At 34.9% G+C, this 24927-nt stretch overlaps 6 protein-coding genes, 8 non-coding genes and 1 pseudogene across 15 annotated transcripts; 3 read left to right on the top strand and 12 right to left on the bottom strand.

Annotated features, from left to right (window-relative positions):
- Positions 1-392: 392 nt before the first annotated feature.
- On the bottom strand, positions 393-5512 carry LOC100801610 (probable hexosyltransferase MUCI70). 2 transcript variants are annotated; one of them, XM_014778883.2, is made up of 8 exons: positions 5036-5512; positions 4512-4618; positions 4183-4362; positions 3118-3186; positions 2824-3023; positions 2290-2705; positions 1218-1402; positions 393-781 (listed from the first exon to the last, which is right to left on the bottom strand). In XM_014778883.2, the coding sequence occupies exons 2-8, from the start codon at positions 4588-4590 to the stop codon at positions 414-416; spliced, it is 1497 nt and encodes a 498-aa protein (XP_014634369.2). In that variant the 5' UTR covers positions 4591-4618; positions 5036-5512; the 3' UTR covers positions 393-413. The 2 variants fall into 2 exon arrangements, with proteins under 2 accessions (XP_014634369.2, XP_014634370.2); XM_014778884.2 differs by lacking the exons at positions 4512-4618; positions 5036-5512 and adding an exon at positions 3636-3948 and having other exon boundaries at positions 4183-4324.
- Positions 5513-5810: 298 nt separating this feature from the next.
- Positions 5811-11624, top strand: LOC100800521 (protochlorophyllide-dependent translocon component 52, chloroplastic). Its single transcript, XM_003531193.5, has 7 exons — positions 5811-6440; positions 7655-7842; positions 8166-8251; positions 8516-8682; positions 8776-8964; positions 9922-10109; positions 11163-11624. Exons 1-7 carry the CDS (start codon positions 5919-5921, stop codon positions 11416-11418), a joined length of 1596 nt encoding a protein of 531 aa, XP_003531241.1. The 5' UTR covers positions 5811-5918; the 3' UTR covers positions 11419-11624.
- Positions 11625-14427: 2803 nt separating this feature from the next.
- On the top strand, positions 14428-15951 carry LOC102669508 (protochlorophyllide-dependent translocon component 52, chloroplastic). The gene is made up of 3 exons (XM_026129394.2): positions 14428-14448; positions 14577-14755; positions 15553-15951. Exons 1-3 carry the CDS (start codon positions 14428-14430, stop codon positions 15806-15808), a joined length of 456 nt encoding a protein of 151 aa, XP_025985179.2. The 3' UTR covers positions 15809-15951.
- An 877-nt stretch (positions 15952-16828) lies between these two features.
- LOC100801063 (uncharacterized) lies at positions 16829-18900 on the top strand. Its single transcript, XM_003531194.5, has one exon. The coding sequence runs from the start codon at positions 17016-17018 to the stop codon at positions 18741-18743; it is 1728 nt and encodes a 575-aa protein (XP_003531242.1). The 5' UTR covers positions 16829-17015; the 3' UTR covers positions 18744-18900.
- Positions 18901-19560: 660 nt separating this feature from the next.
- On the bottom strand, positions 19561-21623 carry LOC100802667 (60S ribosomal protein L32-1-like). Its single transcript, NM_001255379.2, is given in 3 exon segments — positions 19561-19893; positions 19980-20161; positions 21505-21623. Coding segments are annotated over 3 exon segments (402 nt in total). The 5' UTR covers positions 21595-21623; the 3' UTR covers positions 19561-19763.
- LOC113002463 (small nucleolar RNA Z196/R39/R59 family) lies at positions 20262-20345 on the bottom strand. The gene has a single exon (XR_003268024.1). It is a non-coding gene; the product is annotated as a small nucleolar RNA Z196/R39/R59 family (small nucleolar RNA).
- On the bottom strand, positions 20672-20748 carry LOC113002460 (small nucleolar RNA Z195/SNORD33/SNORD32 family). The gene has a single exon (XR_003268022.1). It is a non-coding gene; the product is annotated as a small nucleolar RNA Z195/SNORD33/SNORD32 family (small nucleolar RNA).
- LOC113002482 (small nucleolar RNA U31b) lies at positions 20878-20957 on the bottom strand. Its single transcript, XR_003268041.1, has one exon. It is a non-coding gene; the product is annotated as a small nucleolar RNA U31b (small nucleolar RNA).
- LOC113002478 (small nucleolar RNA U31b) lies at positions 21241-21323 on the bottom strand. The gene has a single exon (XR_003268038.1). It is a non-coding gene; the product is annotated as a small nucleolar RNA U31b (small nucleolar RNA).
- A 941-nt stretch (positions 21624-22564) lies between the features above and the next one.
- Positions 22565-24813, bottom strand: LOC100803186 (60S ribosomal protein L32-1). Its single transcript, XM_006585097.4, has 3 exons — positions 24553-24813; positions 22999-23180; positions 22565-22914 (listed from the first exon to the last, which is right to left on the bottom strand). Exons 1-3 carry the CDS (start codon positions 24640-24642, stop codon positions 22785-22787), a joined length of 402 nt encoding a protein of 133 aa, XP_006585160.1. The 5' UTR covers positions 24643-24813; the 3' UTR covers positions 22565-22784.
- Positions 23281-23364, bottom strand: LOC113002462 (small nucleolar RNA Z196/R39/R59 family). Its single transcript, XR_003268023.1, has one exon. It is a non-coding gene; the product is annotated as a small nucleolar RNA Z196/R39/R59 family (small nucleolar RNA).
- Positions 23691-23767, bottom strand: LOC113002459 (small nucleolar RNA Z195/SNORD33/SNORD32 family). The gene has a single exon (XR_003268021.1). It is a non-coding gene; the product is annotated as a small nucleolar RNA Z195/SNORD33/SNORD32 family (small nucleolar RNA).
- LOC113002480 (small nucleolar RNA U31b) lies at positions 23900-23978 on the bottom strand. The gene has a single exon (XR_003268040.1). It is a non-coding gene; the product is annotated as a small nucleolar RNA U31b (small nucleolar RNA).
- Positions 24094-24170, bottom strand: LOC113002481 (uncharacterized; annotated as a pseudogene).
- LOC113002479 (small nucleolar RNA U31b) lies at positions 24282-24364 on the bottom strand. Its single transcript, XR_003268039.1, has one exon. It is a non-coding gene; the product is annotated as a small nucleolar RNA U31b (small nucleolar RNA).
- Positions 24814-24927: the final 114 nt, after the last annotated feature.

Here is a 24927-nt window from a genome sequence, read left to right as displayed (position 1 = left end):
ATATTTTTCTATTAGTTTTTTAACAAACATGAAAAAAAATATATTCCCATCTTCATATTCTCAAAAATCTAGTACGATTCCGTGAAACAAACTCCCGTAAGAATTTTTCATAATAAAGTCATGTGAAGATTAGTGAAGTACTATGGACATAATGCAAATTGATCCATAACCTTAAAAGGAATCACAAAATACTACGTGTTCTACCATACTAATACTATTACCAAACACAACTCATAAGTTATATCTCAAAGACTCGTGGAAGGATATTATAAAGGCTCTTTACTTTTAAAAAAACAAATAAATTTGAAGAGCCTTATCTTTACTTTCATTAAGATTAAGCAAAATAAAGATCAAGAAATTCTTGGAAAAAAAAATACATGACAAAATGAATATGTTAAACAATAAACAAAATGTCAGCCTGCTTTTGATGTTCTTGTTACATTTGGCAGAACAACAGAATCAAGATCCCCAGGATAAGGGGTAAACAAGCCTAGTCCTCCCCTACTTTCTTTTAAATTGCCTTTCTTAAGTTCATCCAACTGTTTAACCCATTCTATGGGAGAAGAGTGCTCTCTTGTGTGAGGGTGCAACACAAACAGTGAATTGTATTCACAGTTGAGAAACATGAAGAATTTGAACGCGTCCCCCAATCTGTATGCAACATAGCCAAAACTCAGTTGATCTCTGGGAGTGAAGAGGTGAACCTCATTGAACCACAAGCAGCTAAATAAGTTATTTATGGCAGTGTGTTCCCGAATGATGACGGCTCCCTCTGGTACATCTGAAACATCATATATTGTAGTTAACAATATGACATCACCAAACATTATTGTTGATAGAGAGGAACAAGAGAACATTTGAATGAATCCATGTGTATTAACTATACAACAGAGAGTTTCATTTATAATTAGAGTCATAAATACAATGGTTAACGCTTACATAATTATACAGCTCATAATATCCCTAAGAAATTGGTTTTTAAATGAACCCAATAACATCATGTGATATATGTAGTCAACATCATCTATTGGGATAAGGCTATTGTTGTTATTGTTGTATATGGAACAAATTTGAACAATATTAGAAAATTAACAGAAATGTGACAAAACAATATGTATAAGGATCGAAGAAGTGATCCTGTTTCCTCTTACCGAAATTGTTGATATCAAACAGTAAACATAAAATACAAAACCAGCAGGTCCCGTTTCCTGTCTTACCACTATTGGTCTTTTTATTTGAGCTCCATGGCTTCATTCCCTCATAATAATAGATTTTCATGTGGAGATCAATAAGGGGTCGAGCATATCGCTTTCGCCTCTTGTTTGAATCAGCCTCCTCATATATACTACGGTGATGCTTGTGTTGAGCAATGGCAAACGTATGCTTGCCTCGCCACAGGTATCTGCATAATTATGGTAGTTTTACAAGGTTACAGTCATCACAAGTCACAGAAAGGCTTGCGCAGACATGATCAGGAGTTTTTCAACAATACAGATGTAGTTAGTAAGCTCTAACATGAAACTTCAATGGGAGAGTTTATAACAATAGTTTCAGTGTGGTTTCTCCTGTTGGTTGAAACTTGTAATAGAAATATACATTCAAAGTTATCCCCTGCATTATATTTGTATTTTGTACACTAATATCCTTCATGGTATGTACAATTGTATGAATTAGTGCTTTCAAAAGGAATAAGATATGCCGTTATACAACACCGGTTATCAAAGTGTCATGTGCAAATAAACGCAAGGGAAGTAACTCCAGGAATAAAGAAAAAAGCTATCCATTCTGCTAGAAAGTTTTAAGCTTATCGGTTTCAGGTACCATTTTCATTTATTTGGGAAGAGAGGAGGGGAGTTAGTGTCAAACTAAATCACAAGGGGCAACATAGAAAACCTAACATCATGATTCAATAAATTGCTATCCCAAAAGAAAATCCAGAAACACATGACAAGGAAGTCCCTACCAAACCAATATTTTGCTTGTATAATGCACAACTTAATGATTGTAAATATCCAAAGCTTATGTAAGAGAAAAATGAAACACAAAAGACATCCATTAGATTGAGCCCTTCAATCAGAGTGCCGCATAATGTTTTTTGGGTAACTGATAAGCACATGAAATGTATCAAATTCAAAATTATAAAATGGCTTCCCCCCCCTTATCCTTCTAAGATTTCTCAAGTAACGAAAGGATAGCAGTTTAAATATCTATCCAGAAAAAAAAAAAAAGATTAAAGTGTTGATGTTATCATAAAAATTAGGCATAAAATATTTAAACGGTTATAAGTACCTCTCAAGGATTAGCAATGGATCTACTATCAGCTCCATTTTACCATCAATCCAAATGCTATACTGTGCTTGAGGGAACAACCTGTGGGTTAAAATTTTGGGAACCTTCCCATTCCTTCTTGGTTCATCATAAGGAGGATGCTTAAGAAGAACAAGTCTCCATATTCCCACCCATTTTCCACCAGCTCTGTCTTCTTTGACCGTACCATTTTCCCTCATGAATTTTAGAGATACCTCATCCACAACCATAAGGAAGCAAAAAAGCTCCTTTGAGCGAAGGCTTATATTTGATGGTTGATGAGGTAAATCATAGCCATCAAAAATTCCAGATGCAACAACAAATTTGCATTTCTTGACATATTTGATGTCTACACGATTCATTTCAGCACCACCACCTTGGATGAATCCACAATGCACCTAATGGGCAGAGCAAATGGGAATACATGACTTGTTAATTGTGACAACTATAATCTTGCAAAATTGTGAAGCATTTGCAATTAAAATGAACTTGATCAAATCATGCTAATTAATTTACCTTCATATTTGACTTTAGTTTAAAACTTTCCTCCCTTTGTTTCCAACTTGGATGGCCTCCAAATAGAGGAGATGACTGAGCTTCACTATGTGGAACCTCATCTTCCATAACATATGACAGATTTTTGACAGTTTCGTTGGGAGTTCTTCCAGTTGGGATAACTATTTTATCAGGGTCATTGGAAAGAGGAATTGGACATCCTAATGAATATAGGCAGAATCAATATCAAACACACAGTTATCATTTGGTGAAGTCCAAAAAGAAGGGATGGAGGCAAAACCGCCAAAATCTTACTGTGAGGTTTTGATACAAGTCCCATATTGTCTAACATGTTGAAAACCTTGCTATCTTTGTTACACATAGCTGCAGGTCAAGCAGAAAAATGCTATATTTTCAGAAATGTAGTCAACTTTGGTGGAAAAAAAATAAAAGACAGAATATTTATATTGAACAAGCATTCCTTGAAGTATGTCTTCTAATAACCTAACAGAACCTCCCATCAAGTTATCATCCAACATTTCTACCCATAGCAAATTTGCATCTAAATTCGCCAATCAGATTGTAGATATTTGTATTTTCAAAGTTAGTTTCAATTAACTAAATATAATACAAGTGCAGTCCTAGTTCCCCTTACAAATACCATCAAAGAGAGACAAAAAGTAACAAGAAAACATCACATTAAATTCAATTTTCTGTATCTAGATATTTTATACTAACTAATGTACCCCTGTAACAGAAAACAACTAATATACCCCAATACCAGAAGGCTCCTGGGCGAAAGTATGGGAGAGGGCTATTGTGTGCAGCCTTACCCTTCCATGTGCAAAGAGGCTATTTCTGGATTTGAATCCATGACCAACCGGTCACCAAGGCGCAACTTTTCCATTGCGCCAGAGCTTGCCCTCTGTACCTAGATATATTATACTATTCTTATTTTCAACTAGAAATTATAGAGTTCCTAACCTTCTAATTCCACAGTAAATACTGCTAAAGAATTAAGCTGTGAGTTGAACTTATGGATATGAGAGAGGAGACTTATCTATAGTGAAAAATGAATTTCCAAACTGTCCTTTTCAAAAGCCAACATCTATGAATGGCAAGAAACTTCACGTACACGTTGGTTTTCTAGTACCAGGAACAACTAAAACCATCAGGCACAGACAGCTACAAAGATCTAGTTAAAATATAAAGCGACGTGATGTTCCCTTAAACCCAATTCTCAAAATATCACATTGAGAATAGACAGTTGGATGAAGAGTCTATGTTATCACTTATTATAATAAAGTGGTAGTTATCAACAAGAGGTAAACTTGAGAAGATTTCAAAAAAGTAACCAAATTTATTAAAAACTTTACTAACCTGATAAAAAGGAGACGGAAGTTTGACAAGACCATATATGGAACAATAATGCAAGAAGAATTAATAACATCCACAAGATCCCTGCTACAAGAACCAACCGAACAAACCCTTTTTTCCAAACAATCTTCATGGGGTAATCCTGAGGTACCCTCCCTGAAGAAAAGAAGCCCACCTCAAAATCTGCATCACCAACAAACAAACTAAGTTTATTTGCCAGGGCCAAAGTAACTATGTCCTTCACTGTCATATCATCTGGAAAAGAAACAAAGAAAAGAGAGATTTCTCAACAGATAAAAGAACCAAAACAGTTTTCAAGAATCCTTCCTCACCTTTAGCAGGACTTTGATTACTTCGGTCTCCTCTACGATTTAGGCGCAAAGATAGAGCCCTTTGAAGATCACCCTCCATATCTGATTCTTTCTTCAAGTTATCATCACTGCCATTGCATAACAAAAAGAAGGAATATAACAAAAAAAAAAGATGACATTTTGGCATAACCCATGAGACTAAAAATCAGAAAAGATGCACACACAGTTATTAAAAGCTAAAAAGAGAACGAAAACGGAAAAATAAACTGATCCAACAGCAACTAATTACCCCATAAGTTCCTTGAAAATATTCAACCAGAACAAATTTAAAAACCAAAACTTTGAGCGAAAAAAGAGAGATAGAAAGGGAGAAAAAGAAGAGGGCAAGACCCGAATGAATATTAAGAATAGTATAGTATCGGTGAGGAGAGCGCAGATGCATATAACCAAAAAAATAATGGGAAGAGGAGCCACGAGTTGGGGCATCACGATCAGGTGTAAATTGTGAATGAAGTGGTAGAGGGAAAACGAGAAGAAACCGGTACCTGGCGGCAGTGAATGAAAGGATAGTTCTGTTGACAGTGTCAAAAAGGAACAGATCTGTGTAAACTGTGTAAAGTTGTGTCGGGTTCCTTCCAACAACAACAAAAGAGATAAAACTAGAAAGAACAAAGACTGTGACGAAGAGATGTTTTCAAACTTAAACAGATCTCCCTCTATCCTTTGTTTTCTCATCAACACTCATCCGGGTTCATCACAGAAATAGGATCATGGAAGATGCAGAAGCAGAATCTCTTGTTTTACTTTTATCAGCTTTAATTTTTATTGTGAATTGATTGAGGAGGAACAAAGGCCCAAATTAAGAGGGTGGAGCAATTTGGAATGGGCTGTATGGAACTGGAACTAGTGTCCCAGCCCTGATGAGCCCGGTTTCTTTTATCTATATTTTTAAATTTAAATAAAAAAATTAATATAAAAGAAAACAAAATAAAATTCGAAAGAACAAAAGCATTTTGGTTAGTAAAACTTTTTCCACGGGCCTAATGGGAAGAGTCGTATCAGAATCAGAATTGTACAGTTGATTTTTAAGTTTTAACCATATAGAAGATTATAGTCCTTCGTTTGTTCTTGTCCATTCATGGCTCCAAGCTCTTAATCATCCACGTGGCTTCGTGATAATTCATCAAATGCCAGAAAGTCAAAGCGATATGGTCCTTATTACAAAGTCATTACCAAGCCAAAATCACTTGGTTGATGGTGACAACTGGCAACACATGAACTTCACGTTGAATTTCAGCATCACATAAGAATGAACATAAAACATTAAAACGTGAACCTCTAGTTTTAAGTCGAAGCATTGTCCATTGTGTGTTGCCACTTTCCTCTCTTCTTGTACACTCTTGTTCCTTCTGGATTGCAGAAAGGAACATGGAAGCTGTGTATGCTTTTTCTGTTGGCACACTTCACATCCCGACAGCACATGAAACACCAAACTCATTTAGGAAATCTATATTCTTGAGCAACCAAGTGGCTTCACCAGTTTCATTGGTTCTCAGGGGCGCTTCAAAATCCAAGCTTTTCACTGCCTTGTCACCCCCTCCATTGACAGAATCCAGCAACAACCAACCTGAGGAGGCTGAGCCAGAATTTGAAAGTCATGCAGAGAAATTTGACTGGTACTCTCACTGGTACCCTTTGATGCCAATTTGTGACCTTGACAAGAGGAAGCCTCATGGGAAGAGGGTGTTGGGAATTGATGTGGTTGTGTGGTGGGATAGGAATGAGGGTGTTTGGCAGGTTCATGATGATGCTTGTCCTCATAGATTAGCACCCTTGTCTGATGGAAGGATTGATCAATGGGGCAGGTTGCAGTGTGTGTACCATGGTTGGTGTTTCAATGGCAAAGGAGAATGCAAGCTCATTCCCCAGGCACCCCCTGATGGCCCTCCGGTAATTCCTCTTGGTCATAATTTGTAGTTAATGTATTTTGTTGTAATATGGCTTCCAAATTCTATATTTTTTTATGTTTCATTTCCTGTGTAGTAAGTAGCCAGAGCGCATATGAAAATGCATACTTTTCAGCCGTTTTTTCAATCAAAGGATTAGGATTTGCATGTACCATTTATTCATTTCCTGGCCATTAATTTTAGCTTGTCATGATTTCATGTTTTGAAACGTGCAATATTGAAGGTGAGATCATATTATGTTGATGCGTGGAACGTAAGTAGTGGCTTGTGACTTGTGAATGAACTGATGGTGTACTTTCTCAGTTAGGTCATTGGTTGTACATCTCACTAATGCTTCAAACTACCCTTGGCCACTAGGCATGTCACTCATGGCCACCTCTTCTTCCTCTTTTTGTTGATACAATGTTATGTTTCTGTAGATTTGTACTTTGTTTTTCATTTCCCTCTTAATTGAAAATGTATGAGTTACATTCCCCCCACGTTTAAAAGAACAGTTTATTCTTTACTTGATGTGTGACAATTTAGTCTTACATAAGTCTACTTTAACCACTTACCATGAAAGTTGACTTGTAGTTTTGAAAGTCAACGTGCACCATTCAACTTCAGTTTATAGTACATAGTCAACTTACTGAATACAAAAGGTGAGCAACTAACACAACACAAAACTTCTAGTGTTTCAAAAAAGCAAAAATGTACATGGTTCAGTTTTGTGCTTTGAAAGGTCCAATTGGGTTAAGTCAGTACATGACTCCTACACCTAATTTTTTTACCCTCTTAAAAACTCAGGTAAATCACACACAACTCAAAATTTGAGTCCTTTTTACACTTTATCCATTAGCCGGATGAATGTATGTTGATACTTTGTTGAATGAGGTCTTTTGCACATTTAGTAAAGAATGAGTAGGTTCTGTGACCCATATGAAACTCAGGAATTAAGTCACATATGACCCAAAGTTGGAGTTTCGTTTAACCATTTTTCTTTTCAAAAATTTTAAATGCTTCTAAGTTTCTTCAACTTGTAATCGCTTGAGCAATCAACCAAAACTAAGGATATAGAAGGGTAGCACCTAGCAGTAGATTGACTCTTCCATTGTTTGTTGTCTTCCTCTCAGCCTAAAATGCTCTATATGCTAGCTTCTTATTCATACAAATGGGACAATCTAGTGCTCATTAAATTTAGCTGAAAAAAATGTGCAGGTACATACGTCCAAAAAAGCATGTGTAGCTGCTTACCCAAGTACTGTACAGAATGATATCTTGTGGTTCTGGCCCAATACTGATCCTCAATACAAAGATATTATTACAAGAAAAAGACCCCCATACATACCAGAATTAGATGATCCATCGTATACTAAATTAATGGGAAACAGAGACATTTCTTATGGGTATGATTTTAAGACTATTATGATCTTTCCTGTGTTGTAGAACTAAACATCTGTATGTGGCTCACTTTCTTTTAACTGAAGCACCTCTAATGTTTTTTCTTTCCTTTTGTAATTGGTATAATTATTTCATCTGACTCTGGAAGATGAAAACACAAGCATTACAATATGCATATCCAACAGTTTTTTCTCTCTTTCTTCTTTGACATGAATGTAGTAATCTCCGCAAGAGAAAAGAAAATAATTTGCATGCTAGGGGTGAAAACCATATTCTCAAGAATCCCCACTTAGTGTATCTTTCTCACAAAATGAACATGCAATTTCAGGTATGAAGTACTGATAGAAAATCTTATGGACCCTGCACATGTTCCATATGCACACTATGGACTAATGCGTACTCCGAAACCAAAAGGTAGGCATATAAGATATAGAGGAGTGCTACCAACACACTTCTTCTAACACTCTACTATGGGTTAAAATTTATTGGAAACTACAAAATTATAAGTGAGACTCCTTACATAAGAAGCAGGACTAACAAAATTGTGATTTTCACTAAATTTTAGCCAATAGTAGAGAGTGTGATTAAAAGAGTGTGTTCCTATATTTTTTCTCAGATCTTCAGTAAATTTCTGTTTACTTTATATATGACACTTACATATGTAGAGCTTATTAACAGTGAAAGTTGATAGAGAAGGGGGCAGGCCACTTGAATTGTCTATTGAAACGTTAGATATCAATGGTTTTACTGCAAATCAGGGTTGGAGTAAAAGTAAATTTATGCCACCATGCATTTTTTATGTATATACTGATTCAGATCAACCTGCCTCATCTGCTGAAACTCAGGTAACATGCTGAGTAGATATTATCTTTAGATCAGAAACAATATGCAGGCAATTTTTGTTAAGGGTGTTGCATAATGTGTTAAATATAATGCAGAAATCATCAGCTCAGAAGAAGTTTGCTTTAATCTTTGTTTGTGTTCCGGTTAGTCCTGGTAAAAGCAGATTGATATGGTGCTTCCCAAGAAACTTTGGAGTGTGGATTGACAAAATTGTGCCACGATGGATATTTCATGTTGGACAAAACCGGATTCTAGATTCAGATTTATATCTTCTCCATGTTGAGGTATTTCCTATCAGTTATCATTTATAAACTATTTGTCCTGTTGAATACTTGGTTCCATTTCTCTACTTTTTCCTCTTCAAATTATTATAAGTTCTGTTGAATAATACCCGAGGTACTCTTTCATTTCATTCATCTTGCTTGAACCTTATGATTTACATCTCCCTCTTTTGCTCATAAAAATCAATAAAAGAAAGATACTGGTTGTTATTATTGCATCATAACAATATCAAATTCAATAACTGCCATTTTTTTTTAATGGATTGGGTTATTCAGCTTGTCTTTTTCCTGATTAACCTATAAGGCCATTTGCAACGAAAATTTTGATCAAAATATTAGTTGATGATATTTTCACCACAAATTCTTGTTACTATTATACATAGTAGTTGCCAGGTTGACTTTATCCTTGCATTTGCACTCAGGCTATTGATGTATAAAATCTTTTTCTCTAATTTTTTGTAATTGATTATTTATATTAGTTTCTTTAATTATCACAGATTCTTTATATTCTTCTAACTTGAATAGATAGTTTCAAACCAATTTTTCTTAGCCTTGGGTGAACAGATGAACTTTTCAAGTTAAATGTAAATTGTAACTGCATATCCATATTTCCTACCTAAATTATTTTTCTGTTGGTCGAATTGTTGAGGGATTGCGTCCCAATAATGGGCTACGAAATAACTCTTCAATATAGTCTGCTTCAATATAATTCCACCCTTGCTTCAGCTTTTATGATTGAATATCTCTTAGAAGGGTGAATCATTTTTACTCAACAATGATGCAAAGTCTTAATAATTTATGTTTAATCAACCAGTTGCCACCGGTATTATGTTCTACATTTAACCAAAATTGGGTGCCTTTCTTTCTTCTTTTCTGGCCTGTTTTATTTTCTTAGTAATATTTCCCTGGGAAACAATTTAATTTGATTCCTCACATCTGGTTGTCAAATTCTTTTTATAGGAACAAAAAATAGTTGATATTGGTCCAAAGAATTGGCACAAAGCCTGTTTTGTGCCAACAAAGTCAGATGCCCTTGTTATTGGTTATAGAAATTGGTTAAAGAAGTATGCAGGTGGTCAGGTTGATTGGAGAGGAAAATATAGTGGGGCTCTCCCTCCAACACCTCCAAGAGAACAGCTTATGGACAGGTAGGTACTCATATAAGATTGCATTTGAACATGGAAGTTTCATTTTAGTTATATTTCAAATAGATTGGCCATTTCCTTTAATATGTTTTAAGTGTAAAGTTAGGGTATGTTTGGCTCAGCTTAGTTTGAGCTTAATTTCTACTTATAAGTAAAAGTTAGGCCAAACACTTATTAGTAAAAGTAGCTTATGTAAAAGCTATAAGGTGTAGCTTATTTTGAGCTTTCACGGAGCTTTTTTAAAGGCTCACGATTTGATTGTCACAGCGATACTTCTCTTGCTCTCAAAAAGTTTAAAGAAGCTTTTAAACTATAAATAAATAAAAACTAACTTAAAAACGTTTTGGTCCTTGGAACTTGGAAGTGGCAACTTGTGTTGCTTTGGTCTCAGAAAAGGTCTATACAATTAGTCCTTTGAGGGGTGGAATTATTTACAAGTTAACATCTTAAAAGGGCAAATAAACTTGTTAGCGAGTTGACACTTTCAAGGATCAAAAGTGTATAGACAGGCACTTTCAAGGACTAAAGCAGCACAAGTTGTCACTTTAAGGGACCAAATTGTATATTAAATCGAGTATAAATCTTTTCTGAAGTCCACCATAAATCATAATCAAGAATTTTTATCAATCTAAAGTCTAAAATTCTAAACAGAGCAATGCAGCTTAGTAAATGACTTTTATTGGCAAGTGTTACAAATTATTTTTAGCCAATGACTAGAGGCATATAATATAAGTATATGAGTGGAGAAAGAAAAACTTGTTCTGTAAGACGGTAACTACAACATAAGCAGGAGAGAGAAATTTCATGTGTTTCACAAAATCAATTTGATACCTTAAAAAGTTTTTTTTTTCCTAAGTAGCTAACAAAGGCAAGTAATCACAAAAAAAATGAAGTTATGTCGTAAGCTGGGTTTCAAAGGTGCATTTCTGCATCTAACAACTTTTCAAGAACATAATTGTATATATACTAATAAACAAATTTGAAAAACTTTTTAGCCCCTCTTAAGATGTTCTTTCCCTGGTCCTGACATTGTTGATTACAAATGAATTTGAACAGGTACTGGTCCCATGTGGTGAATTGCAAGAGTTGCAATTCTGCTTATAAGAGCCTCAATGTGATTGAAGTAATGTTGCAGATCATATCTGTTGCTTCAATTGGGATTGTTGCCATCATGAAGCATGGTACAATGTCAGTGGCAAAAAGAAATTCAATGGTTGCGTTAGCAGTGCTATCATTAGCACTGTCTCGGTGGTTGGCTCACTTCATATACAAAAACTTCCGTTATCATGACTACGAGCATGCCTTCCGCTAAAATGTGGTTTCCATAGTTCAAGTCCAAATATATGTATAGACTATACTGAAACTCCACTAGAATAAAGTCACTTGCACTTTATTTTACTTTAATTTTAGAAGTTAATTTAAAATGGTCTTTTACCTCCATGGAAATAATCTGTCAGAATCTCTCCATACAAAGAGTTAAGTGAGAAAGGGAATCTATCTATTGTGATTTTGTGATTATTTTTAACTGTCCATATTTTAAACTATTAACCGTGTTAGAAAGAGTAAAGGATTACTATGAATTTTTTAAAAGATAAAAGACTAAAATACATAAAAATAAAATAAAATAAGGGACTAAATAGAAAAATATAATAAGTAGGAAAATCATCAGGGGGCTTGGCAGTTGGGACTTGGGAGAGAGTAGCCGTTGGAGGGACGTTAGAATCTCCTTATTAATATTGATAAAAAAAATACGATAAATAAAAATGTTGTAACTAATTATGAAACTGAAGTGTTTGAATTGATTAGTTAATCTTTTTCAACGGGCCTAAATGGCAAGTAATTTAAAATTGGGAAAATAGTACTTTGTAAATAATCCAAATTTGATTTGTACGTTTTAAACATATAGGTGATTAAACATAGTCCTTCGTTTGTTTGTCCATTTATAGTTCCAAACTCTTAATCATCCACGTGGCTTTGGGACAATTCATCGGTTACACATTATTTTTTGTCATTTATATTAGAAAGAGGTACCAGAAGTACAACAGTACACATGATAAATACATTAATCATAAAAGGGGTTATGAAATATATATATTTAACACGAGTAGATAAATACTAAATAATCCCTTTAAGAATTAAGATAGAACCACCAAAGCATAAAAATAAAACCATTTTCCAACTATACCAATTCCCAATCATGGATCGAACCAGCTCCCCAAGCACAACAGGCTGTACTCAATATCCAAAACAATCAATAAAACACTAACTCCATCCATATATGAAAAGTGAAACCTTTGTAGGCCGAATGGGAAGAATAGATACCTTGATTATTAGTTTTCCAATCCAAGAGTCCTTCACTTGTATCGGCTCCACCCAATCAATTAGATTTACTCAAAGCACCTGACGACTCAGGAGTGGCTGAGTGGATAAATTTGTAACTACTTCATCTCATATACTGCTGGTTTTCCAACTTGCAGACTATAAAGGGATTATCCATATTTGAGGTAGGAAAATGTTTCTTGCCTATCAATCTTAACAAAATTTTATTTATGCAAATTTAACTGAATTGAATTTTCTTATACGTGCAACTGTCCAAGTATCTATAATCCATGTGTATAACAATGCATAAAAGGGAATACTTTCTGTTTGATTTTTACTTCTTTTTTTATACTTTTATCCTCTAATGTCATAAGAAATTTATATAATATTTTCTATGAGTGATTCTAAATTTATAATTTGTTGAAACATCCTTCCAAACTGAATAATTACTCACTACTCATCTTTTTGCTAATTGATAACTGCACACTCCCCTTGGCTTTCTTCCCCCTCTTCTTCCTGCTTCTCCTTCTTGCCCCCACCCCTTTCTATTCCGGCTTCTCCTTTACGCACACGAGAAACCTTTGTTGTGGACAATTGCATCGGTAAGTTTCGATTTTTTTTCCTTTTTTCCATTTAAATGTTTTTTTTTTATTACAAAGTATCAACTGAGAATCAGTCTTATATGTGCATAAATTGCGACTTACTTTTTTTTCGCTTCCGTTTCCGTTAAAATCTTTTTATTTACAGAAGTAAGAAGATTATTGTGGTGGTAAGTTTCGATTTTTATTTTCTGTTTAAATATTTTATTTTTACAAAGTATGAACCAAGAATCAATATCATGGATATATACATTGTGAGTTTTGTCTTATGCTTTTCATATTGTATAATGGAATTTATGTTCTGCTTTTCCTTGTTTCAGAACTTAGATTATTATGGTATAGGTATGTATTCTCCTTTTTTCCCAATATTTTTTTATACAAGGTTTGCATTGCCAAATCTGGTTTGAGCTATAAAGTATGTTACATATGTTGTTTCAAAAAAGAAAATAGAACTGGTAATATGAAGAAAAAAAAATCCTACTTTCTTTTTTATTGTTGCCTTTAACAGTGTTCAGTTTGGTTTAAGATTGAAATTTTCTGTTGTTCAGCAATTTTTTGAAATCTCTTATCTTCAGCTATGCACTATCAGCTTTGGTGGAAAGATTAAAATATCCTCATTCAGGATTATCCTAGAATTTATTGAGAAAGATATGTGTACTATCAAAGGTTTGATCTTTTTTAAATGGTTTTTTGAGTAATAGATAAGATATGTATTAAAGTTTTTCGTTGTTGCTAACTACAGTTTTTTTATGGCTTTTTGAGTGCATGAAGTGATACCAAGGCGTATCCATTTGTCTTACCATAATATTAGTCATATGGTGCGTTTGATTCGCTAATAAACAAAGGATTGGACAAGACAAAAATATTTATTCAATGTTTAATTTAAAAAATGACCGAGGAATAGTACAAAATAAATAATAATAAACTGAACAAATACTCAAAAACTTGTAACTCACTGAACCTCAGTAAACTTTTTGTCCAGTGTCTAACAAAAGTAAAAATACAATACTATTCCTATTGCCTTCGCCATGCCCCTCATCGTGGATCTCTTGGACTGTTCCTCCCTCTCCATTCTCGCTGTCCCTAATGCCTACCTTGCTGCCAACGACCACCTCTCCCCGATTGCTCTTGCCAACGTCCTTCGCTACCAATCCTCCTAGTTCTTCTCCATTCTCGCCGATGACTCGCCGATAGTAAGTCATCTTCTTAAACTCCTTTGCAATGGACTCTTGGTAAAATAAAATCGATGTATAATGATTTCTTTAATATTGTATAACTTCTTGCATGAAAAGCTAACATAACAATAATATTATGTTACAGATTATGTTTTTTTTTTCCTGCAACAGGATGTCCTTGAGAAGGATGATGTTGACACTAATTTCTTTTTACGATTCATCATCAACATGGCTTCTAACAATGCTCTGGTCAAGCCATATTTTGTTAACATTTAGTAGTTTTCTTCATTGCAAATAAATTAGTAAGCAGATTTGGGTGGCCTGCTAATAATTAGTTAGTGTGCCTTTTACTTTGGAGTATCAGGGTCCTGATGTAGCAATTAAAACGATACAAAAACAATTGGCACAAAGCCTGTTTTGTGCCAATACAGTCAGATGCCCTTGTTATTGGTTATAGAACTTGGTTAAAGAAGTATGCAGGTGGTCAGGTTGATTGGAGAGGAAAATATAGTGGGGCTCTCCCTCCAACACCTCCAAGAGAACAGCTTATGGACAGGTAGGTACTCATATAAGATTGCTCTTGAACATGGAAGTTTCAATTTAGTTATATTTCAAATATTTCCTTTAACATGTTTTCAGGGAAAAGTTATAAAGAGTTAGAATACGTTTTGGTCCTTGGAAGGGGCAACTTGTGTTGCTTAGATCCTTGAAAAAGTCCATACAAATTAGTCTTTTGGGGGATGAAATTATTTACAAGTTGACTGCTTAAAAGGGTAAACTTGTTAGCGAGTTGACTCTTTCAAGATTATTTTTTTATAGATAGGCACTTTCAACTTTCAAGGACTAAAGCAAAGTAAGCTGCTGTTTCTAGAGACCAAATTGTATACTAACTCGACTATAATAAATCTTTACTGATGTCCGGCATAATCAAGAAATTTTCCAATTTAAAATTCTAAACAAAGCAACACAACTTAGTTCAAATAATTTTTAACCAATGGCGAGAACGATAATTATGCAAATGAAGAAGGAAAAAAGTTGTTCTGTAACTAGAACACAAGCAGAAGAGATAAATTTTGTGATTTCATGTGTGTTTCACAAAATCAGCTTGATACCTTGGGGAAGTTCCCCCCCCCCCCCCCCCCCCCCCCCCCTAAGTAGTTAACAAAGGCAATTAATCACAAAAACGAATATATGTCGTAAGCTGGGTTTCTAGGGTGCATTTCTGCATCTAACAACTTTTCAAGAACATAAATTGTATATATACTAATAAACAAATTTGAAAAACTTTTTAGCCCCTCTTCAGATGTTCTTTCCCTGGTCCTGACATTGTTGATGACAAATGAATTTGAACAGGTACTGGTCCCATGTGGTGAATTGCAAGAGTTGCAATTCTCTTTATAAGAGCCTCAATGTTGTTGAAGTAATGCTGCAGATCACATCTGTTGCTTCAATTGGGGTTGTTGCCATCATGAAGCATGGTACAATGTCAGTGGCAAAAAGAAATTCAATGGTTGTGCTAGCAGTGCTATCATTTGCTCTGTCTCGGTGGTTGGCTCACTACATACACAAAAACTTCCGTTATCATGACTACGATCATGCCTTTGACTGAAATGTGTTTTCCATAGTTCTTCATGTCCGAATATTGGTATAAAATATAGTGAAGCTCTACAAGAATAAAGTCACTTGCACTTTGTTTGACTTTTTAAATTTTAAAAGTTTTTAACTTATAAGGGTCATTTATCTCTATGGAAATCAATTCATCTCTCACAAGTAGTCACAACCTCTTCATACAGAGGACAAATAGATTGGGCATGAAGGGTCACCGACTCACCTTGCTGCAAGTTCGACATAAAATGAGTAGAATCGTAGAAATATAGTAACTAATTATGAACCTAAAGTGTGTGATTATTTTCCCCCCTTTTATAGTAGGCAACAAAACAGAGGCACCTTGGATGGCACTTAAGGCCCAAGCAAGAGTCAAGACATAAAGTGTTTCATAAAATCAATTCCTAAATCCCATTGCTAAGACAATGTTAGCATTTGTCAATAAGAAATTAACTTCATAATTCTAAATTATCTTAAAAAGCTTCATAATTGAAAATTCATTTTTTTAAAATTATAATTCTAAATATAAAACACACAAAATACATTGATTTACATATTTTAAAACTAAGTTTAAGATTAATTTCATATATTATTAGTGTTAATCAATTACTAGAAACCATCTTAAATATGACTTTTAAAAGTTCACAAATTTATTATACAAATAATATATAATTAAATAATAGTGAGAAAAACTTTTACACTATCGTTTTAATCAAATCCTTAGTGTGTTGGCCAAATAAAAACCCTACTTTAAATGAGAAGTATCAGTAACATATATTTTTTAACACATTTCTTGAAACAAACCTATTGGTTAAAATTATGTCATAATTTAGTATATTTATTCTAAATTAAAATATAATTTATATATTTAAAAATGCTTATTTATTATAAATTAAATTATATAAAATAAATATTTATCATATGCAATATGAAAATTTTAAAATAAATTTCTCTAAGGAGCTGGAATCAAAATAATTAATTATAGTAGTAATTGATAAAGGTTGATAAAAGTTGGTGCAGTAGATTATAAGTTGATGTGTGAAGGAAGAAAATGCGGTGCTTGAAAGGGAAACAAAAGAAGCGAAGTGAAGTTGAAGTAAGTAAAGATTAACACAGCAGTGAATGACTAGGCACCAGATTCAGATCCAGCGTAGCCATAACCCCAAACAACTCTTTTCCTTTCTGTGACATTCAGATCTCAGAAGAAAAAAATGAAGGACTCAAACTCCAGCAGTAGCAGCAACAGAACCGAACCCATTGCCCAAAACATCATCAAACTCATTAGCAACCTCTGCTTCTCCCTCTTCGTCTTCTCTGTCTTAATCTTCACCGTCATAGCCATAACCTACCAGCCCCCAGACCCATGGCTCCAGTCCACCCCAGCCCTAACCAACCTCTTCACCCAATCAGAAAACGCCACTTTCCGAATCGACTCCTCCGTCCTCAGAACCGGCGAAGACCTCTCCCCCTCCCCGCAAGACCCTCCCCTCCCGCCACCGCCCCCCTCCGAACCCCTCATCGATATAACCCAACAGCAAATCGCCAATTCCACCGTTAATTCCACCGCCGACTCTACCGCTTACTCCACCGACGCGCAGCCTCCCTCTCTCCCTGCCTGCGATGAAACCCTAAACTGCTCTAACCCTCGCGTTCTTATTGCCGTTCAGAGATTCAACCTCCGCGCGTTCAAGTCCATTGCCTTCTTCGACTACCAGCCGCCGATGAACGGCTCCGTCCCCGGCGAGTGCGACGTCGCATGGCGCTTCCGGAACAAGCGCGAGCGCTCCTGGCGCAAGTACCGCGACTTTCGCCGCTTCAAGATCGCCGTCACCGACGACTGCAGGTACAAGGTGGTCCACGCTGGCGGTTGGCACTCCGGCGCCAATGCTCGCCGGAATGTGACGCGAACCGGCGCCGGCAGGGGTGGTAAGTCCCTGCCGCCGCGGGCTTCGGCCCGCGACGATGAGATCAATGACACGATTCCGACTTTGGGATCGGATACTAACTTTAGGAATGGGAAGTATTTGTACTACTCGAGAGGTGGGGATTACTGCAAGGGAATGAATCATTATTTGTGGAGTTTCTTGTGTGGATTGGGGGAAGCTATGTTTTTGAACAGGACTTTTGTTATGGATTTGAGTGTTTGTTTGGCTTCAACTTATAACCCTAGTAACAAGGATGAGGAAGGGAAGGATTTCAGGTACTACTTTGATTTCGAGCATTTGAAGGAGACGGCTTCTATTGTGGAGGAGGGTGAGTTCTTGAGGGATTGGAAGAAGTGGGATAAAACGCATTTGAAGAAGAAGAAGGTTCCTGTTAGGAAGGTTGTCAATCACAAGGTGACTCCTATGCAGCTTAAGAAGGATAAGAGTACGATTATATGGAGGCAGTTTGATGCGCCAGAGCCTGAGAATTATTGGTATAGGGTTTGTGAAGGTGAGGCTGCTCAGTATGTTCAGAGGCCTTGGCATGCTGTGTGGAAATCCAAGAGGTTGATGAATATTGTTACTGAGATTAGTGGAAGGTTGGACTGGGATTTTGATGCGGTCCATGTGGTTCGGGGAGAGAAAGCTCAGAACAAGGAGCTGTGGCCTCATTTGGATTATGATACGTCACCAGATGTTCTTGTTGAGAAGCTCAAATGGATGGTTCAGCCTTGGAGGCATTTGTATATTGCCACCAATGAGCCTTATTATAATTACTTTGATAAGTTGAGGTCAAATTACAAGGTGCATTTGCTTGATGATTATAAGGAGCTGTGGGGAAATACAAGCGAGTGGTATAACGAGACCACGCTTCTCAACAGTGGAAAGCCTGTTGAGTTTGATGGGTACATGAGAGTTGCAGTGGATACAGAGGTCTTTTACCGTGGAAAGACACGCGTGGAAACGTTCTATAATTTGACTAAAGATTGCAAGGATGGAGTTAATACATGCTGATCAGGTTGGCACTACTGATTTTGATGCTTATTCAGAATACATGGTACACTAGGGCCTTGCTTTTGGATTCAGTTTCAGATTCATACCATTGGGTTAGATATGAGCTTGTTGTTGTACTTGCTTGTTCTTTTATTGTATTGATGATTTATGTTGATTACCATGATTTTGTATACATACTATAGAATCCCTTTCTCCCCTCTTTCCTTTCTATTGAATCAAGCTGCTAAATCCATTCTCTTTTCTCATTAGAATACCAAATTGAAAATTAAGAAGGGTTTTTGCTGAAGCCTTTTAAGATTCTATTTGAAAATTAAGATGGGTAGTGGCTTTGCATTATAAATTTTCCAAGTTATATAGTATAGTAGTATAGTGAAATACTAAAATATATGCAATGAACTTCCCACTTAACTTTTTGACCTCAAATCCTACAAGCTCTGCATAACCCTAATTTGTGTACCCCAAATCCATCTATATTTCCTTCACTTTTGTATTTATGTATTTGGAATAACTTATCCTTTTGACTGCTAGGAATACCCATTTTGGGGTAGACACTTCACTCCATGCCACGTAATTTAGCTTAAGTACACAATTTACTTCATCATTGAACATGGTTTAGTCACTCGTACTTTGACTTATCATCGAACATGGTTTGGCTTAATTACATGAATCATTTTATAAAGTGAGGTTTAAAGGATAACAATGGCACAAATTTTATATATTTATCTGATAACATACTATTATCTAAATGGTCAATGAGATCCAAAACCGAAATCCAGAAGCCATTGAATTTGACACGGCAAGCGACGGGAGAAAAAGATGATCAAAATGCAATTTTTTATACGATTAATACGAGAATAAAAGATGATCAAAATACAATGTCACAACTAGTGTCACCAGGTTCACTACAAACAAGTAAATTTCAGTCCTACAATTTATACGAGAATAAAAGATGATCAAAATACAATGTCACAACTAGTGTCACCAGGTTCACTACAAATAAGTAAATTTCAGTCATTTAGACTATTCATCCTCCTGGCTACGTAATCTGGCCGTTTTATTTGTCACAACAACATCAAGCTGCGCGGCTCTCTCGACTATATCTTTTCTCTTTCTTGTGGATATATTGTGGGCAATCTCAGCACAGTAAGTCCTAAAATAAAGACAACTCAAGTGGTCAGAAAACATTTGATGCAAAACAATCAGAATTAAAAATCTAATTCGGACTAAATGATTCACCTGTTGTGCATCATGAGCAGTTCCAAATCCTTCACATTGTGAACAACAAATTTCTTGAAACCATTCGGGAGATAGTGGCGGGTCTTCTTGTCTGAAGCATAACCAATGTTCGGCATCAAAGTGCATCCCTTGAACTTTCTCCTAACACGGGAATCGATACCCTTTGGTCTGCGCCAGTTTGTCTGTTGAAATAGTATTATCAAAAAGTTCAGGTCAGAAAATATGAACTTTGTTTATCCACACCAGATTAATAATTTCATAAACTAGATTAATAATTTGAACTGCAATCTCAGCCGAAAGATGGTGATATTTGGGATAATAATCACAGAAACTCAGCACATTATTGAAATGTCATCACAGATTGCAGATCAAACAATTTTCTGGTATAGTAAAAAGTATTATTAGATGAAAACGTTTTAGAAGACAAATAACAATATATTGAAGAGATTTAAACAGGAAAATAGTAACAGAAGGCTTATAGCAAAGAAAGCCATCTGTGTCGCAAGGCCTGTAAGAATTTTATATATGCCCTTAAAACGAGATATCCAGCTATAACAAGACAAAAGTCCGAACTCAGGATATCAGATACCATGGGCAAATAATAATTAAAAAACGAAAACCTAAATTGCAGTAATCACTAATAATTAGTCAAACAAGACTACTCAACAACAATGACATATGAAAAAAGATGCAAGGGATCAGATGGTAGTGCATGTTAGTAATCATCATTCAATTGCAGAATTGATGGATAAACATCATCATATCTTGTCTTTGCAATTACATTTCATAATGTAGAAATAACAAATTTAAGGGGAAATTTGTTCAGTTAAATAGCTTTGTTTCCAAGTCATAGAAATCAATGGGACAATGACAAGAAATTGCTAGGCAGCCATTCAAGAGATCAGACAACTAAACTCTCACCAGAGTACCCCCAATGGAGCAAGTAAGACTGGGTGTCAAAAAGTTGTCATCAAATCCCATATTCAAATTAAAATTAAAAAAAAAGGAAAACCCTAGCAAACACAACAATTAAAACATCATAAAACAAGACACAACTTTAATTCATGTATGATATATGGGATCCGATAGTCTGTCTTTCACCATGTATAAACATATATAGTAATAATGGGTGTTAAAACATTAACCTTGTATCCCATCGGTCCAAATAATAATTGAGACATCAAGAAGAAATTAAAAACAAAAAACTACCCAATTCAAATAAAATTGACAAAAAATACAAGATAGAGCATATAAAATAGCAGGATCAGTTATAGTGTCAATCACCATATTTACACCTAGTGGTGCAAATTAAGACTGGGGCGACAAAATACTATCATCACATCCTTAACTAAAGCCAAAAAATTAGAAAATAAACACAAGTTCATGAAGTTCAACATCCATATGCCGTACAAACACAGTGTAATATTACAAAATTACTCATCCAAACAACACATCTTAACTTTCTTCGAATAAAAAAAAAAAGTGCATGTAAATTAAGCAGAAAGAAAAAAGGTAGAATGGATACCTTCACAGAAATCTTCCTGTCACTTTGAGGCCTCTTGAACTTCTTCAGCCTCTTCTTCACGATCTTCTTCGAGAGAAGAGGCACCGCCATTTTTTCTGGAGTGGTTTGAGGTAGAGACTGAGATCCGAGAGGAAATAGAGTAGCAGTATATATAAGCGCTGCTGCGTCTAGGGTTTTTTTGGATAGAGGCAAGTGCAAATGGGTTGGGCCAAACCGGGGGAGTTACTATTGGAACTACCACTTTTGTTATTAGTACTATTCACCTGAATGCCCTTTAACAGTACTCCAAAAATACTCTTTCATTAGAAACATAGATTTCATTGTCTACACTCCGTGACAAAAATAAAGCACAGTAAAAGCATAAACATGATTTTGTTAGTCAAGTGCATTTCCATGATGAAAAAAATAAAGCACAGTAAAAACATGATTTTTTTTATCCTTAACCCATGTCTCAATCACTTTGACTAGACTTTCTTGATATTATTTTTTAGGCTATATTCAACAAAACTAATTAAAAAGTTAACTAAAAACTAAAAAATTAATTTATTAAATTATAAATATTTAATAAAATCAAACTGAAAAATATAAAATAATTAAATTATAATCTATTTATAAAAAAATAAACAGAAATTTAATAAATGATTAAAGACAAATAAAAAAATATATAAAAAACTAAAAACTAATAAAAAAACATTACTTAAAGTACTACTTAAAAACCGTTAAAACTACTAAAAAAACCGATTTAAAAAATAATTAATTGAAAAAACAATTAATTGAACTTTTCAGCAGATAAAAAAAAATACACGAAATACCATAAAATAATTTTAATAAACCCTCTTGATATTCAAGAAATGATTAATAAGAAAAAAAAAATTATTTTACAATAAAAACAAATTTTCCATACCATATACGTGATTATATTGTAAATTACGTAATTGAGGTAATTTAACTATATATCTTAAATGTGTTTGAAAAATTCAAAATTAATCATGTTTAACCTTTTCTTCTCATAAGTGTTTGAAAAATTATCAAAAGGACCCCCAAAAAAAACTCATCAACGTTATCACACAGCCAAAGATTAAGGTTTCGTATATTTTTGTTCCTAAAAACAAATCAAGATACGACTTACATGAAAGAGGCACATCAAAAACCTGGTTCCCAATAAGCAAAATACACTGAAGCAAAATACACTGAAGCAAAATTCAATTTAAAATTAAACTGCAACTTCGATATTGAACTACAGAATCACTACAGATAAGTGACTTTTTCAGTCATTTAGACTATTCATCCTCCTGGCTGCGTAATCTGGCCGTTTTGTTTGTCACAACAACATCAAGCTGCGCGGCTCTCTCGACTATATCTTTTCTCTTTCTTGTGGATATATTGTGGGCAATCTCAGCACAGTAAGTCCTAAAATAAAGACAAATAAAGTGATCAGGAAACATTTGATGCAAAACAATCAACTGAAAATCTAATTTGGACTAAATGGTTCACCTGTTGTGCATCATGAGCAGTTCCAAATCCTTCACATTGTGAACAACAAATTTCTTGAAACCATTAGGGAGATAGTGGCGGGTCTTCTTGTCTGAACCATAACCAATGTTTGGCATCAAAGTGCATCCCTTGAACTTTCTCCTAACACGAGAATCGATACCCTTTGGTCTGCGCCAGTTAGTCTGTCCAAAATAGTATTATCAAAAAGTTGTCAGGTCCGAAAATATGAACTTTGTTTATCCGCACCAGATTAATAATTTCATAAACTAGAACAATTTGAACTGCAATCTCAGCCGAAAGATGGTGATATTTAGGATAATAATCACAGAAAATCAGCACATTATTGAAATGTCATCACAGATTGCAGATCAAACAATTTTCTGGTATAGTAAAAAGTATTATTAGATGAAAACGTTTTAGAAGACAAATAACAATATATTGAAGAGATTTAAACAGGAAAATAGTAACAGAAGGCTTATAGCAAAGAAAGCCAACTGTGTCGCAAGGCCTGTAAGAATTTTATATATGCCCTTAAAACGAGATATCCAGCTATAACAAGACAAAAGTCCGAACTCAGGATATCAGATACCATGGGCAGATAATAATTAAAAAACGAAAACCTAAATTGCAGTAATCACTAATAATTAGTCAAACAAGATTACTCAACAACAATGACTTATGAAAAAAGATGCAAGGGATCAGATGGTAGTGCATGTTAGTAATCATCATTCAATTGCAGAATTGATGGATAAACATCATCATATCTTCTCATTGCAATCACATTTCATAATGTACCAATAACAAATTTAAGGGGAAATTTATTCAGATAAATAACATTTTTTCCAAATCATAGAAACCAATGGGGGAATGACAAGAAATTACTAGGCAGGACAATTATAAAGGATCAGACAATTAAACTCTCACCATAGTACCCCAATGGAGCAAGTAAGACTGGGTGTCAAAAGGTTGTCATCATATCCCATATTCAAATTCAAAACAAAAAAGAAAGGAAAACCCTGGAAAACATGAAACAAATCAAACGTCATTAAAACAAAAGAAAACAACAACGAAAACGCCATTGTTATATTATATATGGGATCAGATAGTCGATCTTTCACCACGTATTAAAAACATATTGTAAGACTGGGTGTCAAAACTTTATCCTCATATCCCATCGGTCCAAAAAAATAATTGAGACATCAAGAAGAAATTAAAAACCAAAAACTAGCAAATTCAAATAAAATTGACAAAAAAAAATACAAGATAGAACATGTAAAACAGCAGGATCAGTTATAGTGTCAATCACCATATTTACACCTTGTGGAGCAAATTAAGACTGGGGCGACAAAATACTATCATCATATCCTTAACTAAAGCCGAAAAAAATAGAAAACAAATACAAGTTCATGCAGTTAAACATCCATATGCCGTAGAAATACTGTGTAGTGTCACAAAATTACTGATGCAAGGAACACATCTAAACTTTCTTCGAATAAAGAAAACATAAAAACAGTGCATGTCGATTGAGCAGAATGAAGCAGCTAAAATGTTTACCTTGACGGAAATTTTCCTGTCACTCTGAGGCCTCTTGAACTTCTTTACCCTCTTCTTCACGATCTTCTTTGAGAGCAGAGGCACCGCCATTTTCTCTCAAGTGGCTTCGGACAGAGACTCAGATGTGGTAGAATAGAGTAGTTGTATAAGAGCGGCTGCGTCTAGGGTTTCTATTTGATGGAGGTAAGTGTAAACGGGTTGGGCCAAACCGGGCAACCAAGTAAACTGTGCTAAGTTAGCTCTTACTATTTACATCTGTTTGTTCTAAGTGCACTCCGTACCCTTTTATTAAAACCTATTACTTATCCGTTATTATTTTTTTCCTAAAAAAGTACACCCCTTTTTCATTTCTAGAAATATTTTTTTCAAAATAGC

The sequence above is a fragment of the Glycine max genome, chromosome 8 (genome assembly GCF_000004515.6).
Source record: "Glycine max cultivar Williams 82 chromosome 8, Glycine_max_v4.0, whole genome shotgun sequence".
NCBI classification, from domain to species: domain Eukaryota; kingdom Viridiplantae; phylum Streptophyta; class Magnoliopsida; order Fabales; family Fabaceae; genus Glycine; species Glycine max.
Note: the sequence above shows the minus strand (reverse complement) of the source record. Positions and strands in the feature narration are given on the sequence as shown.